Source organism: Eucalyptus grandis, chromosome 4 (genome assembly GCF_016545825.1).
Source record: "Eucalyptus grandis isolate ANBG69807.140 chromosome 4, ASM1654582v1, whole genome shotgun sequence".
NCBI lineage: Eukaryota > Viridiplantae > Streptophyta > Magnoliopsida > Myrtales > Myrtaceae > Eucalyptus > Eucalyptus grandis.
This window is the reverse complement of record NC_052615.1, coordinates 11665580-11680721: the sequence shown is the minus strand read 5'-3', so window position 1 is coordinate 11680721 and position 15142 is coordinate 11665580. Positions and strand designations below refer to the sequence as shown.

The 15142-nt window shown below is 40.9% G+C and overlaps 1 protein-coding gene across 1 annotated transcript; it reads right to left on the bottom strand.

Annotated features, from left to right (window-relative positions):
* Nucleotides 1-5183: 5183 nt before the first annotated feature.
* Nucleotides 5184-12036, bottom strand: LOC104440981 (auxin response factor 3). The gene is made up of 10 exons (XM_010053958.3): nucleotides 11177-12036; nucleotides 10871-10927; nucleotides 10462-10644; nucleotides 10245-10329; nucleotides 10026-10116; nucleotides 9787-9951; nucleotides 8197-8316; nucleotides 8041-8116; nucleotides 6915-7074; nucleotides 5184-6825 (listed from the first exon to the last, which is right to left on the bottom strand). Exons 1-10 carry the CDS (start codon nucleotides 11501-11503, stop codon nucleotides 5918-5920), a joined length of 2172 nt encoding a protein of 723 aa, XP_010052260.1. The 5' UTR covers nucleotides 11504-12036; the 3' UTR covers nucleotides 5184-5917.
* Between the last annotated feature and the right edge of the window lie 3106 nt (nucleotides 12037-15142).

The window sequence follows — 15142 nt, the reverse complement described above, 5'->3', positions numbered from 1 at the left end:
GACAAATTCAAATTTAACTCTAGAACTGTTCATAGAAGAGTTATGAAAGAAGATATTATGATATCGTATTCATTGTTAGGATGCACGTGTAAATAAATTGTGTTAGAGAAATCTCACATCGAAGAATCAGTGTGATGTAAAATAGTTAATATTTCATAGTTGATTCATAAGTCATTAATTTAAGCTTTTGAATAACGATGGATCTAATTAGATATATGAACGGGCTCAGACTTAGGCTTCCAACATTTATGTAATTCAATAAACCAACATCACAAATAACGAATTGAAATTCTTCATGCTAGGGCAAGTGGTTCATATAAGAGACAATATAACATGATAAGCCGACGTGGTACTAGTATTACTAAGCCTATCCTATAAAATCTTCCTGTACAATCTCTTATACTTAAAGATAATTTGGCTAATGATATCCTCGACGTGCCTTGTTCCATTCGCTAGAACCCCATTTTTCTCGTTTGGACGGTGCTATCACTTTCCCAACAACCGAAAAAACAAAAACGCGAACGGACAAAACCTTATCCGGACATCAAACCCTAGTCTCCACTCAACATCAACTGTTCCTTACCGCAACGCGATCTCCGTCGTCCAACTGCACCACGTGGCGAGAACGGTCTCGATCGTCCCCCTTGATCAACCTTAGCCGGTCGTTTTCAGCCACGTATGGTAACTTGTCCCCCGATTTTCTCCGCTCATTTGCTTACGTGGGGTGACCACTCGCATGGTGGAGCCAACGAGACCAGCTGACTGGACGTCGTTTTCGGGTCGCTCTCCGGTACACGTTTGGCATGGTGGATCGATACCCAGAAAGGAATTGAATTCTTTATCTTTGTTTTGACCCGAGAATTGGATTTTCTTCTACGTCTCAAGCTTAAATAATGAGATTTCATATCGATTGCGGTACCATATGTTCCAGTGCATCCTATCAAAGATTTAGGAATTTCTCATTTAAGTTGGATGAACTATGACCTAGTTTCTCAAAGGTAGGGTTGAAACCGAGCTGATATGGTGCCATGCTTAAGCTTGACTTGACTTATACAAACCTCGACTCCATATTGATTGCATATCAGATTTTGTGCTTGAGTTTAATTGGAACAAAGAACCCGGGCTCAAGCTTCATAAGCTCGAAGCTTTTCCATTCGTGTGTATGATGATATGTTACGTACACTTAGAAATTTATGCATTCTCTTTATAATGATTGTTATTTCTTAAATCGAATGGAAGCTCGGTTAGGTTCGCAAGCTTTCCAAGCTGAGTATTAGCAAGTTAGAACTCGAGCACAACTTTGACATGATGCCTTCTGGCTCACTCAAGCTCGAGGGGGAGAGAGAGGGTATGGGAAGGATCAAGCAAAAGATACGATGAAATTCAAAGATCGACGCGTCGGAGGATGATAAAAAGCTTGGTTGGTCGGTCCACCCAACGCGAAGCTTTTGGCAACTTTAGAAAGCAAATTCGTCATCAGACGCATCACAGATCCGATTATGACAAACTAAGAAGCTTCATTCCCCGACCTCCTGACGTACATGAACACGGGAAAAGTTGGACTTATGTCAGAGGTTGTCCACCTCGAAATAAGGGAGACAATTACTCGGTGGGTCCGAACCCTCCAGTGGATAACTCCAATCAATTATACATTTCTATGTGAAATTTCAATATAATCCATATGATCGATTGTAATTGAAAATTTCTAACATAACATCCGATCATCATTGACGGTTAGTGATCTTACATGACATTTTGACTTAGTAATTGTGAATCACCATGTCAGCGATTTTTCGTGACAATTAACTAAAATAACTATATTGAAATCATACACCAAAATTTAGGATTAAATTGATAGTTATGAAATAAGTTTACGACTAATTGGGTAATTTAGCGATAGGGTACTAATGGCCTCTTCGGCTCAATAATGTTCATCTCATCACTTTGCGATCATTGTTAATCACTTCGGCTAAGCGTTGATAAACCCATCGCGAAAACAATTGAAGACAAAAGAGCTTTCCTTTGAACATCGATTTTGACGAAGTCGTTTACTCATGTAAGATAGAGAGTCATCATTTGAAATGGGAGCGCCTGTGCTGCTCATGGTTTCCAACCTACCATGAGGACTAAGACATCAACGTGAAGATCGTGCGCACACGTGTTTACTCATATTTAGGAGGTGCATTGGATTCGATCTCTCGTGGAGATTTGAAAACATAAATGTCGGGGCAGAAACACAAGCTCGAATCATCTCTCACGATTAGAATCATGTGCTTTAGATGTTCCGGATACTAAGTACGTTCCTAACGTAATAGCGTCTGATTCTAGACACGAGATAATTATTCTGGTTTGTATTTCCACTGCGAAAGGCATACCACGAATTCTCAATGTAATTTATTTTTATTTTTTGTCGGTTCTACTATAATCCTACTCTAACACTCATTCTCAAACTTTTGCCATGTCTGCTTGTAGGCGTGGGAGTCAAAACCCACTCCTAAAATGAAATCGTCTCCACCTCCAATCCCCCCTGAGCATGTGGAGATTTGAACCCCCCACCTCTCTCTTCCAAGTTGTAAGGGTGGCCACTGGGGCGAATCCCCAGTGGTTTCAATGTAAGATTGAGGTGGTGGCAAATTGAGGTGGCTGTTCAAATGGGCACTAATTGAAGTGTTATGTTCAATAATTGATAGAGTTGTAACCACCGGTATGATAACTCTTCAATCATCGAACGGTTTATTAACAGGATAATGATGATGACAAGACCGAAAAATGTCAACATGGACACTAATACAGCACCAGCCATTTATTGTCTATATTAACATCAAATGTGGCCTCTTAAAATAATGCCACCGCAACAAAGAAATATTGCACGGCTAAAATCATCCGAGTCAGCCCCCTCTCTATCTCTCTCTCTCTCTCTCCTGATCGCCCAACACCTAATTGGAGATGGCACGGTTTATCCTACGTAAAAGAGCCACATAATCAATTGTGTAAGCTAGCCATGCCATCAAAATCACATGATATGACACTTTATTTGGAACAAAAATACTCAAAAAGTCCTAAACCTATAGCTCTTGTGTCAAATCAATGATAAAGTTTTCAAATTTACTAATTGAGTTCTGAATCTTTTGAAGATTTCCCAATATAGTCTATCTAGCCAATTTTGGCAAGACTTGCTAATAAGAATGTCGGTCATCCTATGTAAGCATAACGCGTTAACATAAACAATTTTAAAATTCTATAGAATATTTTATTTTTTCTTTTTATTTTCTTTTTTATTGTGGCCAATGAGGGTCATCACCCTTGCCCAGGCCACAAGAGTCGAGCCCTTGCTAGATATGGTGAAGGCTTGACCCTCACAACATAAGCAAGGGCCACCCTTGCTTGGGAAAAAGTTGCTCTTGCTAGATCTAGCAAAAGCTTGATCATCGCCCACAGCCAATGATGGAATGGATGAGGACCACAACCCACACTAGTAGCTGGCAACGGCTCACAGGCCCTTGTCCAATGGCCAAGTGAGAGAAAAAAAAATTAAAAAATATTACAAATTGTAATTTTATCTATGTTCATATTAATAATTTCCAATAAAAATTGATTGGATAAATTATATTAATAAATTATCAAAAGATTTAAAATTCAATCAATATAATTGACAGATTTGACACTTGATTGATAAAAGTACAATAAATTTAAAAAAAAATAGTGTTTTTTCCATTTATTTAATGAATGTCTCATGTCGAGCCAAATCTGAAAAGTTTAGGCACTTGATTGGAAAAAAAAATGAGTTTGGGCACTCAACGGTAAGAATACAAAAATTCAGGTACGTCTAGTCTTGTCACGTCTCTATTAAATGCTGTGTCTCTTGCATCAATGATCAAGAATACTCGAAGCATTTGGACAAAACCCATCCTCATCGACGAATTCATGTACGTTCGACATGATCTCTCTCAATCAAAGAGCCCGCCAAATTTCTGGAGAACAAAAGGATGGAGAGCATAACATGCACATTCCATCGAAAGTCAAGTGGACCTCACGCATGATCACGTCGTTTGATCAGCCCCGACACTTCCTAGTCGATACCATCATCATCCAGGAAGTTTCCTGGACTTGGCATCCCTGACATCATCGCTTGACTGAATTCAAGCCGAAGGCGCGAGGAAGTTTCCTTCCTTAACATCCGCCGAAAAGTAGGACTATAGTTTACTCCGTTGAGCAGATAGACATTAGAGACATGATTGAATGACAATTTTTAATATACTATTAAAATAACTGCCTATCTAGGACTGCAAATATCCAAATGATAAATAATTATAAATTATTATGAGTTTCACTCCTTCAGAATTCGTAAGAATTCGTAAGTCACAAACTGTTATTCTCGCGATATCCTAAAGACTGTTATACTGACAAAGTCCTTTGACATTGACCCATCACCAGCTACAGAGCCAGGGACATGGTAGAGCAGACAAGGAATGGCCAGCTAAGAACCACAGAAAGAAAAGAAAGGAAGGTGCTGGAACTCTGATCATCCGTGACAGTGCACGTGAAGAGAGAGTTGCAGCCGGCTGTACATCTTTCCGGCCGCGGGGGCAGTCGAGTGAAATTTCTTTTGCCATGAATTGGGTGATGTACCGTTCTGTTGAGAGCTTCATCAGAGCTTACTTTCTCCGACCGTCTCTAGGATCTTACTATTTTGAAGGGGAAAAAGCCGTTGCTGGGTAGAAAAAATTTGGAAGTTTTGTACCGTCCTCTGGTGTGTTTTGTACACTTTTTTCAACACCCTTTCGCCATCCTGTCTGCCCAACCTCCTCACGAATAAAACTACAGTCAACTTCGACATGATCCAGCGTAACGAGGAATCCCTATTGGGTAAGTACATTGTCGCGACGCGGAATTGGCAGTTCAAGAATAGATGCATCAAATGCTTGCAATAAGCTTGCATTGAAGTTGGGCGTTTACTCGTGCCAATCCGTGACGCTCGAACAAGGCAGTAGGTGTTTTGCAACAGTGAACATATTTTATAAGAGGCATCAGTTATAGGTTCTCTCTTCAGAAAGATGCAGCACCCAGCGGAAATCCTGAAGCATCAAGGACATGATCAACCTTTGCACAAGGATCGAACCTGTTCAAATACCTAAATGAAGTCGAACAGACATCGTCTGCCCGAAAGGTTCTACAACAGGTCATACAAACAAGTACACGCCTTTCATTCCCATAGTACGAAAAACGAGTCGAATTCAAATTACACCAGCAGAAAATTAATCACTTCCTGAATCCGGAGAACTACTGATTAGACCAGGCTAAACTTTCTCACCACATACTCTGCATCAGCTTCGGCAATCTCAAGCACCAACAGCAAATCATCAACTAAAATCATCCTCTTCGAGTTCCCCTTTTTTTTTTTTGGGCCAAATAAAAACAGTACAAAAGATCTGAATAGAGAGGTCATATACACGAATTCTAGCTTGACAAAGTGCGAGGCCATCAAGGCAATCCCACCTAAAAGGAGACTTAAGAGTAGATCGCCCACTTCTCTACCCCCAATTTGCATAATGCCTACCTAAAAGATTGCCTCATAAATAGAGGTCAACCCCAAAGAAAATACTTGCCTGGAAGCAAAAGCTGTCCAGGTATGAAATCACGAGACTTGTGGACCTTCAATCTCAGCCATTCTTGACAAATGCAAAGCATCTTCAAAATCACATAAGACAGTACTCCCATACCACCGCACTGGTTTTGCACTTGCCACAATTCACAAACTTCAAATTCACACAGACAGATAATCTCCACTCATGACAGCATGGCTTCATCATACTAAATCGCCCAAAAGAAATGAAAGCTTAAGAGGTCAACTTCCACTACCTTCCCTACTTCTGAATACACGATTTTCTGGGGGGCTTTTCCCAATATACCATTGTCTCTAGGATGCGACATCAAAGAGCACATCACTCACAGGAGGCAGGTCGAGTACTCTCGTGCAATTGCTACCAACCACCCTGCTCACATTGGCCTTTGGATGGAAGTTCTCTCCAATATGACCAAAAAGGGGTTCACCATTCAACCTAGACGAGCTCATGCTAACTTCCTTGTGAGAAACATCTCTTCCTTCAGTCAATGATATACCAAAGAGACGGCAACTACTCTTCAAAGGCGGGGCCATGTCCTCGCTAACTACGCCCTCCGATGGCAACAAAATGGAAGAATGAGGGAAACTCAATCTATTTTCTTCGTTCAACAAACCCAGCGGACTCGTGCCACCGAAACTCACCTTCATTGGCGAAGAGAGCTTCTCATCCCATGGCAATGTATTACAAAGAGAACTCCTGTTGGAGCTTTTCCTACTTGGCTGGTGGAACATTAATACTGAAGATGGTGAAGAAACTTGTACGGAGGAAACCGGAAGACCGAAACGATTGTCTGAACCCTGACTTAGGGCAGAGCAACCATTCCTGGAAGGAACCATTTGAAAGCCATCACGAACACCAAATGCACCATTTCCTTGGGCTCCACTGGTAAACCAGGGTCTTGTATATGGTGGGTTGGCAAATGTTTCTTGACCTTGCAAGACCTCACGAAACCGGAAAGATTCGCCAAAGCCCATGCCTTTGTAAGTGACACTAGCATTCACGGATGGGTTTGTGATGCCATTTCTGGTGGCAGCAGCTTCAGAACCACCTGAATCATCAGGATGATGCCTCCTCACTTCAGATAGCCGATGACTTTGAGTTTCGATACCATCGTAAGGAGTGCCAAAACCCAAGTTTTCTTGACCTTGCAAGACCTTCTGGAACCTGAAAGATTCCCCAAAGTCCGATGCTCCAATTCCATCTGTCAGATTCAACACAGTTCAGTTGGGTAAATCAAGCAGAAAAGAGAAAATCGTGTCTCAAACAAAATGTTCAGAGCACAAAACCTACTTGGAACCGGATATTCTGGTTTCATGGAAGGTATTCCAAACCTAGTCCTCTTAGAACCAGGCATCATAAAACCGATTGGACTGGAAACTGAACCGGATGGCTCAATTTCCCATGGACAAATCCTACTACCACGATCAGGCTCAACGTCATCCCACCTAACCTGCAAATTAAGAACCAACTAACTTCAATGTCACACATCAGACGATTCTGAATATTGCACATTCCTGACAGGGAATCGAACCATCTGGCTGGTTTGGTTTCAGAGGATTATACGCATCTGCTTTCATTCTCAATGATAAGTCAGTTAATGAAACACACGCCTAATGCTTAGAAACAACCTTTTTTTCTTGGCAATGAAAAACATATAAGTGGAAGTAACTAACTATCAGGAACACTGAATTCAGTAACAACCGTACAGATCATGCAGTTTATGAAAGAAAATGCGACAGGCACCTTTTTAAAAAGTTTCAAGTGAAAAACACATACAATTTAAGTTCTCAGTGTTTTCTTTATGCCTACTTCATGGCAAGTGACAAATATTAACTCGTCCCAAAGTTCAGTCCCTACTACAGAAAGGTTCACCAAAAATAACAGTACATCATCAGATGTACTTAAGAGAGAAATTGCAGGACATATTGAGTAAAATCTTCAAACATGAGTTAAGTTCCCAACTTTTATGGGCTATACAGTTCTCGAGTAAGCATAAACTTTCCAATGTACGGGCATCAGAATGGACGCATCTTTCCACAGGAAACAGCAAACACAGGATGGGATAGCTGTAGACTTTATTGAAACAAAAAATGAAGATGATCCTTTCCACTACTTTTTTCAGGAATCATTATCAGCACTTACACTATAACAAAAGCTTACTCAAAGGTAAGGACATTCATAACAAATTGCCCATAGAACATCATGTAGGCTCTCCTTATTAAGCCCCAAATCTAGTTGAACCCTCACAAGTCAAATAACACACTTAACTTATATAAGATGGTGCACAATAGGTTAGCTGTGTAGCTATCATTTTTATTTTTTGTTCGAGGGAAAAAGCTAGATGCATTATAAGGGTCCTGACCTAAATTTCATGGCCACATAGACATATAAACAAGCTTTGCAAACATGAACTCACCGACAGACACCTCCATTTCGAATTTGGCCATCTAACAGGATCCATGTCACTTATGTTGGCTATCAGACCCGAATGTCTGCCGTGGAAAGAATTTATATAAGTAAGGCTGCAAAAGCATTCCTCAATGTACACACTAAGCAAGCCAAAGAACTGAACCTTCTCTCTGCTGTATCCTCAGCTTCAAAACGCATCTTGAACCTCATGCCAGGGGCGAGAGTCTGGTTAAGGCTCTTGAAAAACCTACGAGCTGGTATTAGGAACTCAGATGAGCTGGCTCTGCAAAATCAGTGATGCACATATATCAAGGAGAAATCATTGCATGAACAAGAAGTAGACAGTCTATCCATCATTAAAATTATAAGAATGGTGACACATCCCCTGCAATTGGACAGACATTAGCTCAACTTGTAAAGGACTATAATATCAAAAGCAAACTGAGTAGGATCATAGGCAAAGCAATCCACTAGTTTGGAAAATGAACCAGCATAAGCAGCACATAGCATTTACGATCGAACAAAATATGATGACCTGGGTAAAGCTCTTCCGCAGAAGCACTAAGTTGACACAGTAATAGAGCAATTTGAAAAGTCAAAAAGTATCAGCATTAATAAATGAAAGATCCAGATTTGACATAGTTAAGAGTAGTAGCAGTATCCTGAGAAAACTAGTCAAGGTCTAACGTCACAAATTACCAATCCATGTTCCACACATTTAAGACCTGCCTGAGGTACATTAATAGAACAAAAAACAGCAAGGGTCCATTCAATTCTCAGAAATTCTCCAGCAAGCTAACTTCAACTCAACGTATATGATGGAGGTAATTTCTGACATGACAAATTCGAAAAAAATTACTCAAATCCTTGTTTGATACAATACAATCACAATTAATTTGAGACCTACACGACTTGACATGTTTCAAATCCATGCTTTATCCACAAAAAGTTTCCCCTGATGCTGAAAAAAAATTATGCTGCTTCCACAATGACAAATCGGAAAAAAAAAATCACTGCTTTGAACATGGCAACTCAGCATGTACTTTTACAGCCACCCCTAGCCAAGTACACATGGAACAACTTGAGCAATTCAAATAACAATTCCCAGAAATATCACTAGTCATATAAGATTTGTCTTATCCAGCAAAACATGGGCAGCTAAACCTCATAAAGAACAGCAACCAAGGGATTGTCCAAATCTAGTAGCTCTGATAGTTTTACCCAAATACTGTGCAGCACGTATCAATGCAAGGAGGAGTGTTAATTTTCGACACCAGGAGAAAAGGCTTAAACTAGTGGACAATGGGGGAATGATCAAGCAAAAACATGAGTTGTCCTATAAATAGTGCACACATTAATTATCACAAGATAACTTAAAATGATCATTCGGGAAGTCCATTAACTCCTCACTTTCAAAGAATGTACCACTGTTTCATCAATTAAGACCTGTAAAATCAGTATCAGGACCACTGGCCAATCACTCGAGAGTGTCACGACACGAAAATTTCAGAAGAGGAGGAAAAAAGGCAAGACATCTTCATCACGTGATGAAGAGAGACGCGATCCTGGCTTAAAATCGACCAAAACCAGTTTCCAAAACGCATGATTACAAAGTTCAACTAGTTGTCCGGACTATTTTAGCACCAAAATGTAAAGCTACAAGCAGAATAAAACTACAGTCTAAGCTAGCATTCATTCGCACAAGTGGCCTCACTGTATGGTCAGAATTGATGAGCACAGTCCAGTCAAGTACCTTGGATCATAGTAAACACTGAAGGCAATTCCTAGAGATACAGCCTTCGGTACATCCATAAGGGCACTCTGATTCAGGGTCTGGATGCAAAGAGATGGAAAAGCAGAAGCTCCTTTAACTTGAATTGCCCTTCGAACTCCCAATCTCAACTCTCCGTTCGAAGCCCTGGGTTTCAATAAAATACATGAATTTCAAAATCTTAACTGAAGTGGACAAATTACAGCACAATATTTTAATACCTAAGGAAGAGCACAGCATCCCCAGAGACTAATTTCTTCCGGTTTACAAATGCACTCCATCCTGTAGTGAGCAAATGCCTGCGTGGCTGTCCTGCTCACGCAAACACACACATAAAAGAATTAGTTGAAAAAACAAACTTCCATGACAACCACATCATAAGGTCCTTATATATGTCTTAAACTTCCATCAAAAGGAAGATGAGGACTCTGATTCGATACCCCGGTATATATGTCTGAATCTCCATTCTAGGCCATGCAGATCTTTAGCTACAAGCTCCTGAGAAGGCCTTTGTTGATTATAATCCTGCGTTCACAGATTACTAAGTCTAAGCAAGCTAAATATATTAAACCCCACCCAACGAAAAGGCATTAGCTGGATAAAAACGTAATAAAACAAGGCTGTCTCAATGGAAGAGGCTAAATTGAAATGCAATACCAGTGGAGGGAAGCAGTCCTCCGCGGCTCGCCGAGGAACAGAGAACCCGCCATGAGTGCTCGTGTCTGAAGCAGTCAGAGTCTTGCAGAACATGTGAGGCGTCGAAGACTTCACGGCCGGCTCAATTTCATCCTCATCCAAGTCTATTTCGTTGTCCCCTTCGCGCAATTTATGCTCAATTTGCTGCAGAGAACACAATGCAGCTGGAGTTATCTTCCATCAACACAAGACCCTTTTTCCAATACAGCACTCAAACTAAAGCCAAATCCCACGACTTAATAGACCACCCCAAGAGCACACGGTCGAAATTCAAGATCACAAACAGGGTCACGTTCCCTTATCTTTTTTCTGGTGAATACCGTCAGCATCTGAGACTCCAAAAAATCAGACAAACGTAGCATAACCTCACCTCTCTTTCAGGAACCAGCGAAACCTGCGCATAAACGTCGTCGGTGCTCGCATCGGCCTGTCACAAGAAAACATGCATCCGACATCAATTCAGCCCAAGAAAAACCAAAACAGAGAAAAAGAAACAGAGCCGTTTTTCCCCCAACGGAAGAAACTACACGACAGAAACGTAACGACCCCCAAATCAATTATAACCAAATCAGCTGAAATTGAGCAGACCAAACGCTCATGACGAAAGTTCATAATAAAGACTTAAAATTCTTGGTACGACCAAAGACAAGAATACGAACAGTGCCGGAATTCTTACATGGAGCTTCACATCAACAACACGACAGAAAATTTGGGAAGGGAGATCAAACACGGAAGTGGGAAAATCAGAGACGTGCTCCAAGTGGCCCTGAGGGAAGTAGACCACCAGAGAGCCCCTCTTGGGAAGCGAAATCAGAGGCCCGGCACAGGCGTGCCACAGCTCCAAGCACAAGGGAGAGCACGAGGACGAAGAAGAAGAAGACGAAGTTGGGTACGCAGGGTTGGAGTTAATATTCGAAGCGCTTATGGCAGAGGACAGAGAAGAGGCAGGGGAGGAGCCGGACGACGGCGTTTCGTCGTCCTCCACCGTGTTGAGATCAATCATCTTTGCTCCGATTATTATTGAGCAGACGGCGAGAATGGTCGGGGCAGCGATACCGCGGCGCGGGACCTGGGAAGATGGTGAGGGAGAGCCAAGAGGAGGAGTGAGAGTGAGAGTGAGAGTGACAGAGTAGGAGGAAAGCAAGAGGGAGAGAGCGGTGGGGAGGGAGATGAAGGTGAAGGTGGAGGTGGAGGTGGAAGCAGAGGAGGAAGAGGAGGAGTGGTCATGACCGCAATTTGAAGGACAACTTTTGCATTTGCCAAAAAGCAGAGGAGCCAAGAATTAGAAAGAAAGGAAAGTAAAAAGGCGAGCTCTCTCTCTCCCTTCCCCTCCCCCTCCCCCTCTCCCTCTCTTTCTCTCTCTAGCTTCTTTTCATGGGTTTTTTGTTTTGGGAGTTTTCCTTCTTGGTGGTGGGGATGAAAGGGGGAGGGAGGACAGACGAGTTCTTGGTTTTAGGGGGATTGTGAAATCAAAATCCCATTTTTTTAGCTCAAAAGGCAAGAATTCATCAAGATTTCAGATTTCATCCAATTTTAATGGGGGGGTTGGGTTAAAGATATGGTTTTTTTTTTTTTGTTGTTGGTCCCTTCAGGTTGAATAATGCTGCTGCAGAGTGTAGTCTATCCTTTTCGCCATTATAATACAATTTCCGGTCGTGGGTATCTTTTCCCTCCCCCCCCCCTTTTCCTTTTGGTGGGTTACGCGAGTAGTGGACTGCTCTGTTTTTTTTTCCCCTTTTTTTTTTCTTTTTTCCTCCTCCCCATCTGCGAGCAGAGCTCCAGCACTGCTCCTGCAACAGCAGCAGCCGCTGCAAGCTGCTGAGCGATGTGTGGCAGAGGAGAGAGAGAGAGTACGAGTCCGGTTTTCAAGATTATTTTTAATATGAAGAATTACCTTTTTCCTTTTGTGTGGGGGGGGGAGGGGTTTCCTGCACTACTCGTGACATTTTGGGGAATTAAATAAAAAAAGAGGGGAGTAAAAAAATACGCCCGAAGAGGGGAGAGAGAGAGAGACAGAGAGGCCGAAAAGAGAATGGCCTGTTTCACTTCAGTCTTTCCTTTGTTGTTTGTTGCAGTGGGGCTTCGGGCTGTACGGTCCCCCTGTATTTGCGCGGGATGTCTTTTCTGTCCCCATCGCCATCGCCACTTCTCCTCCTCAAAATCTCACTCTGATCCGCTCTTTCTCCGGAGTAATTACCCACCCATCTTCCTCGATGTAACCCTCAACTTGGGCTTGCCGAGATATGGTGAGCAGAAGTGAAGGGTTTTTCCTGAATTGCCAATATTTCATCCTCTTGAATCTGGATCTACGCATTATTGAGAGACATTTACCTCGTTTTCTTGGAGGTAAAATGATGTTCCCTTGGTCTTTTGCTGGTCTTATGCTCGAGTTATGGAAGTGGAAGGGACGGGTGCAGACGATAATGGACCCGGCGTGTCGAGTTTTGTGATTAAATCGATCCGGACCTCGTTGAGGGGTCAGGGTGAGTTGGGAGTGGAATTGGAAAATTCTTTATTCGAGATGGTGTAAAGATTTCTCCCACGAGTATGAGACCAAAATAATAAAAAAGATAATAAGGTCTTAGAAACAATGCCTTTCTTAATTTAGATGGTTAAATCCATCATCCATGTTATCTTTTAATGATTTGGACAACTCTGGATATTTTTTTCAAAAAGGACTACGTAAGTGATTAAACAAACGAATCCATCCATTGTTGATTGAAGTGATATGATCTAATGAGAACAAGGAATAATTTATGGTGGAAGAGAGGCTGCCTAACTCAATTTGAACAAGATATGACTAATGATTCCTAATAGACTTTTAGAATGATGAAATGAGTATATATGAACCAACACATCAAACGGGGGAAATGTTGCTCTTGGATGCATATGTGAAATTAGAATCTTCTCGTAAGATGTGCATTTTGATGTAACGGCATTCTTTTGCATTGGAATTATAACATTTAGCATGATTCGGTGAATGAAAGTATTTCAGGATATGTGGCCTCTCGCCGAAGATTAGGAAGATTCCAATTATGAAAATTGGTACACAACTTCCATAGGGTATTTGACAAATGTCTCACGGCCATAGCACTTTTACCATCGTAACAACTTATTTTTGAGGGAGTTTAAGACCAAACACATTAATTAAGTGCTTCACAACATAGGCCAATCGTAGCTATACCAAATGAACTCTAGAAAAATGCAAACCCTCCTAAAAAAATCTAGGTCATTAATTGCATGGACACATATAGGATGGGGCTCTATGATAGGTTTCTCTTTTTATGCTAAGCTCAACGCAACAAACGGTGCAAAATTTGTAGGCTTCTCCCAAATAGTTACCGTGCATGATCACTATGCTTCAAAAACTTGTCAAGGAAAGTGCTAATATTGAGCTAACACCATCTGATTATCTATCTAATTAGCTGAATGCTACCCAACTAATTGAATTGTTGTTCCATCTATTACTATATGTAGTGCTATTCGCACGAGCTCCCCTTGGACCTAAGTTCACTAGACAACGGTTGATTACAATTGAAGGAACCTCAAATCTTATGAATTTTTTAACCACTAATCTGATGGTGAAGTATCAATTGCTGTGGGTTCACGTACTGTTGGTCTCCCAAATTTGAGGAGTAGTGTCCTAGATTCAAGCTGCAAACATACGGCCATGATGTTTCCTTTCCTAGGCATCAACTAACTTTAGTAGACGAGTCTTGACTTACAACATCAGGGTCTATCATGAAAAGGCTAATTTAGAAACCTTGACAAATGCAAACCAATGATGCTGTTTTTTTATTTTCTTTTCTTTGCCTCTCCAAATCTTGTAAGTGGAATTGTTTGGTAGAGTTGTAATGGTCTTTATTATGTAGTGTTTTTTTTTAAAATCCTCTAATGAAACACTAAGTAATGATTCGTTTATTTCGCAAAAAATAAATAAGAAATTGAATAATTTAGATTTTATTTTCCTTACAGTGATCTAATCAATGAAAAATATCTTCATCATCCTAAAAAAATATTTAAATATAAATTATCTTTGATTTTTCGCAAAATAAACATAATCTTAATGGTGGCATGTTTTGCTTGTTCTTCTAAAACTTGCCCCTTATGCCCAGATAAAAAAGTTCAGCTAATTATTTTGTCAAAACCCATCTTTTGAAGCTTTCTTTTTCTACATACCCATCAAGTCAAGTCATACCATCTGGTGTCTTTTTTTAGAATTCTAATATATGAAAAAGCCAATTCTAGTCCCACATCACATCCGCAGACCACTTTCAATGCTAGCCCTAAGCTTTTTCCTCTTATTTCACCAGCCTTTTTAGATCAGCATGAAAAAAGTGAACTGCGTTCGGTTCTGACATTACCACATTAATAGAGCGTGATGGGTACAGCATGTAATTACTCCCTTGGATGTTATGAATGTTTTTCTTCGAATAGCAGTTTAAGCAGGAGAGCAGTGTGATCCCACATTTAGCAATCCGAAAAGTGGTGACCAAATTTCCATTCTGGTCTAGCGATTATACGGCCATTCGCTTTAATGATCACCTAACCAGAAGGCACGTGGATTTATCAAATATTAGGCTGAGATTCTTTTTATTTGGGAAAAAAGAGAGAAATTTAATAGAGATTCTCTACCTTCTCA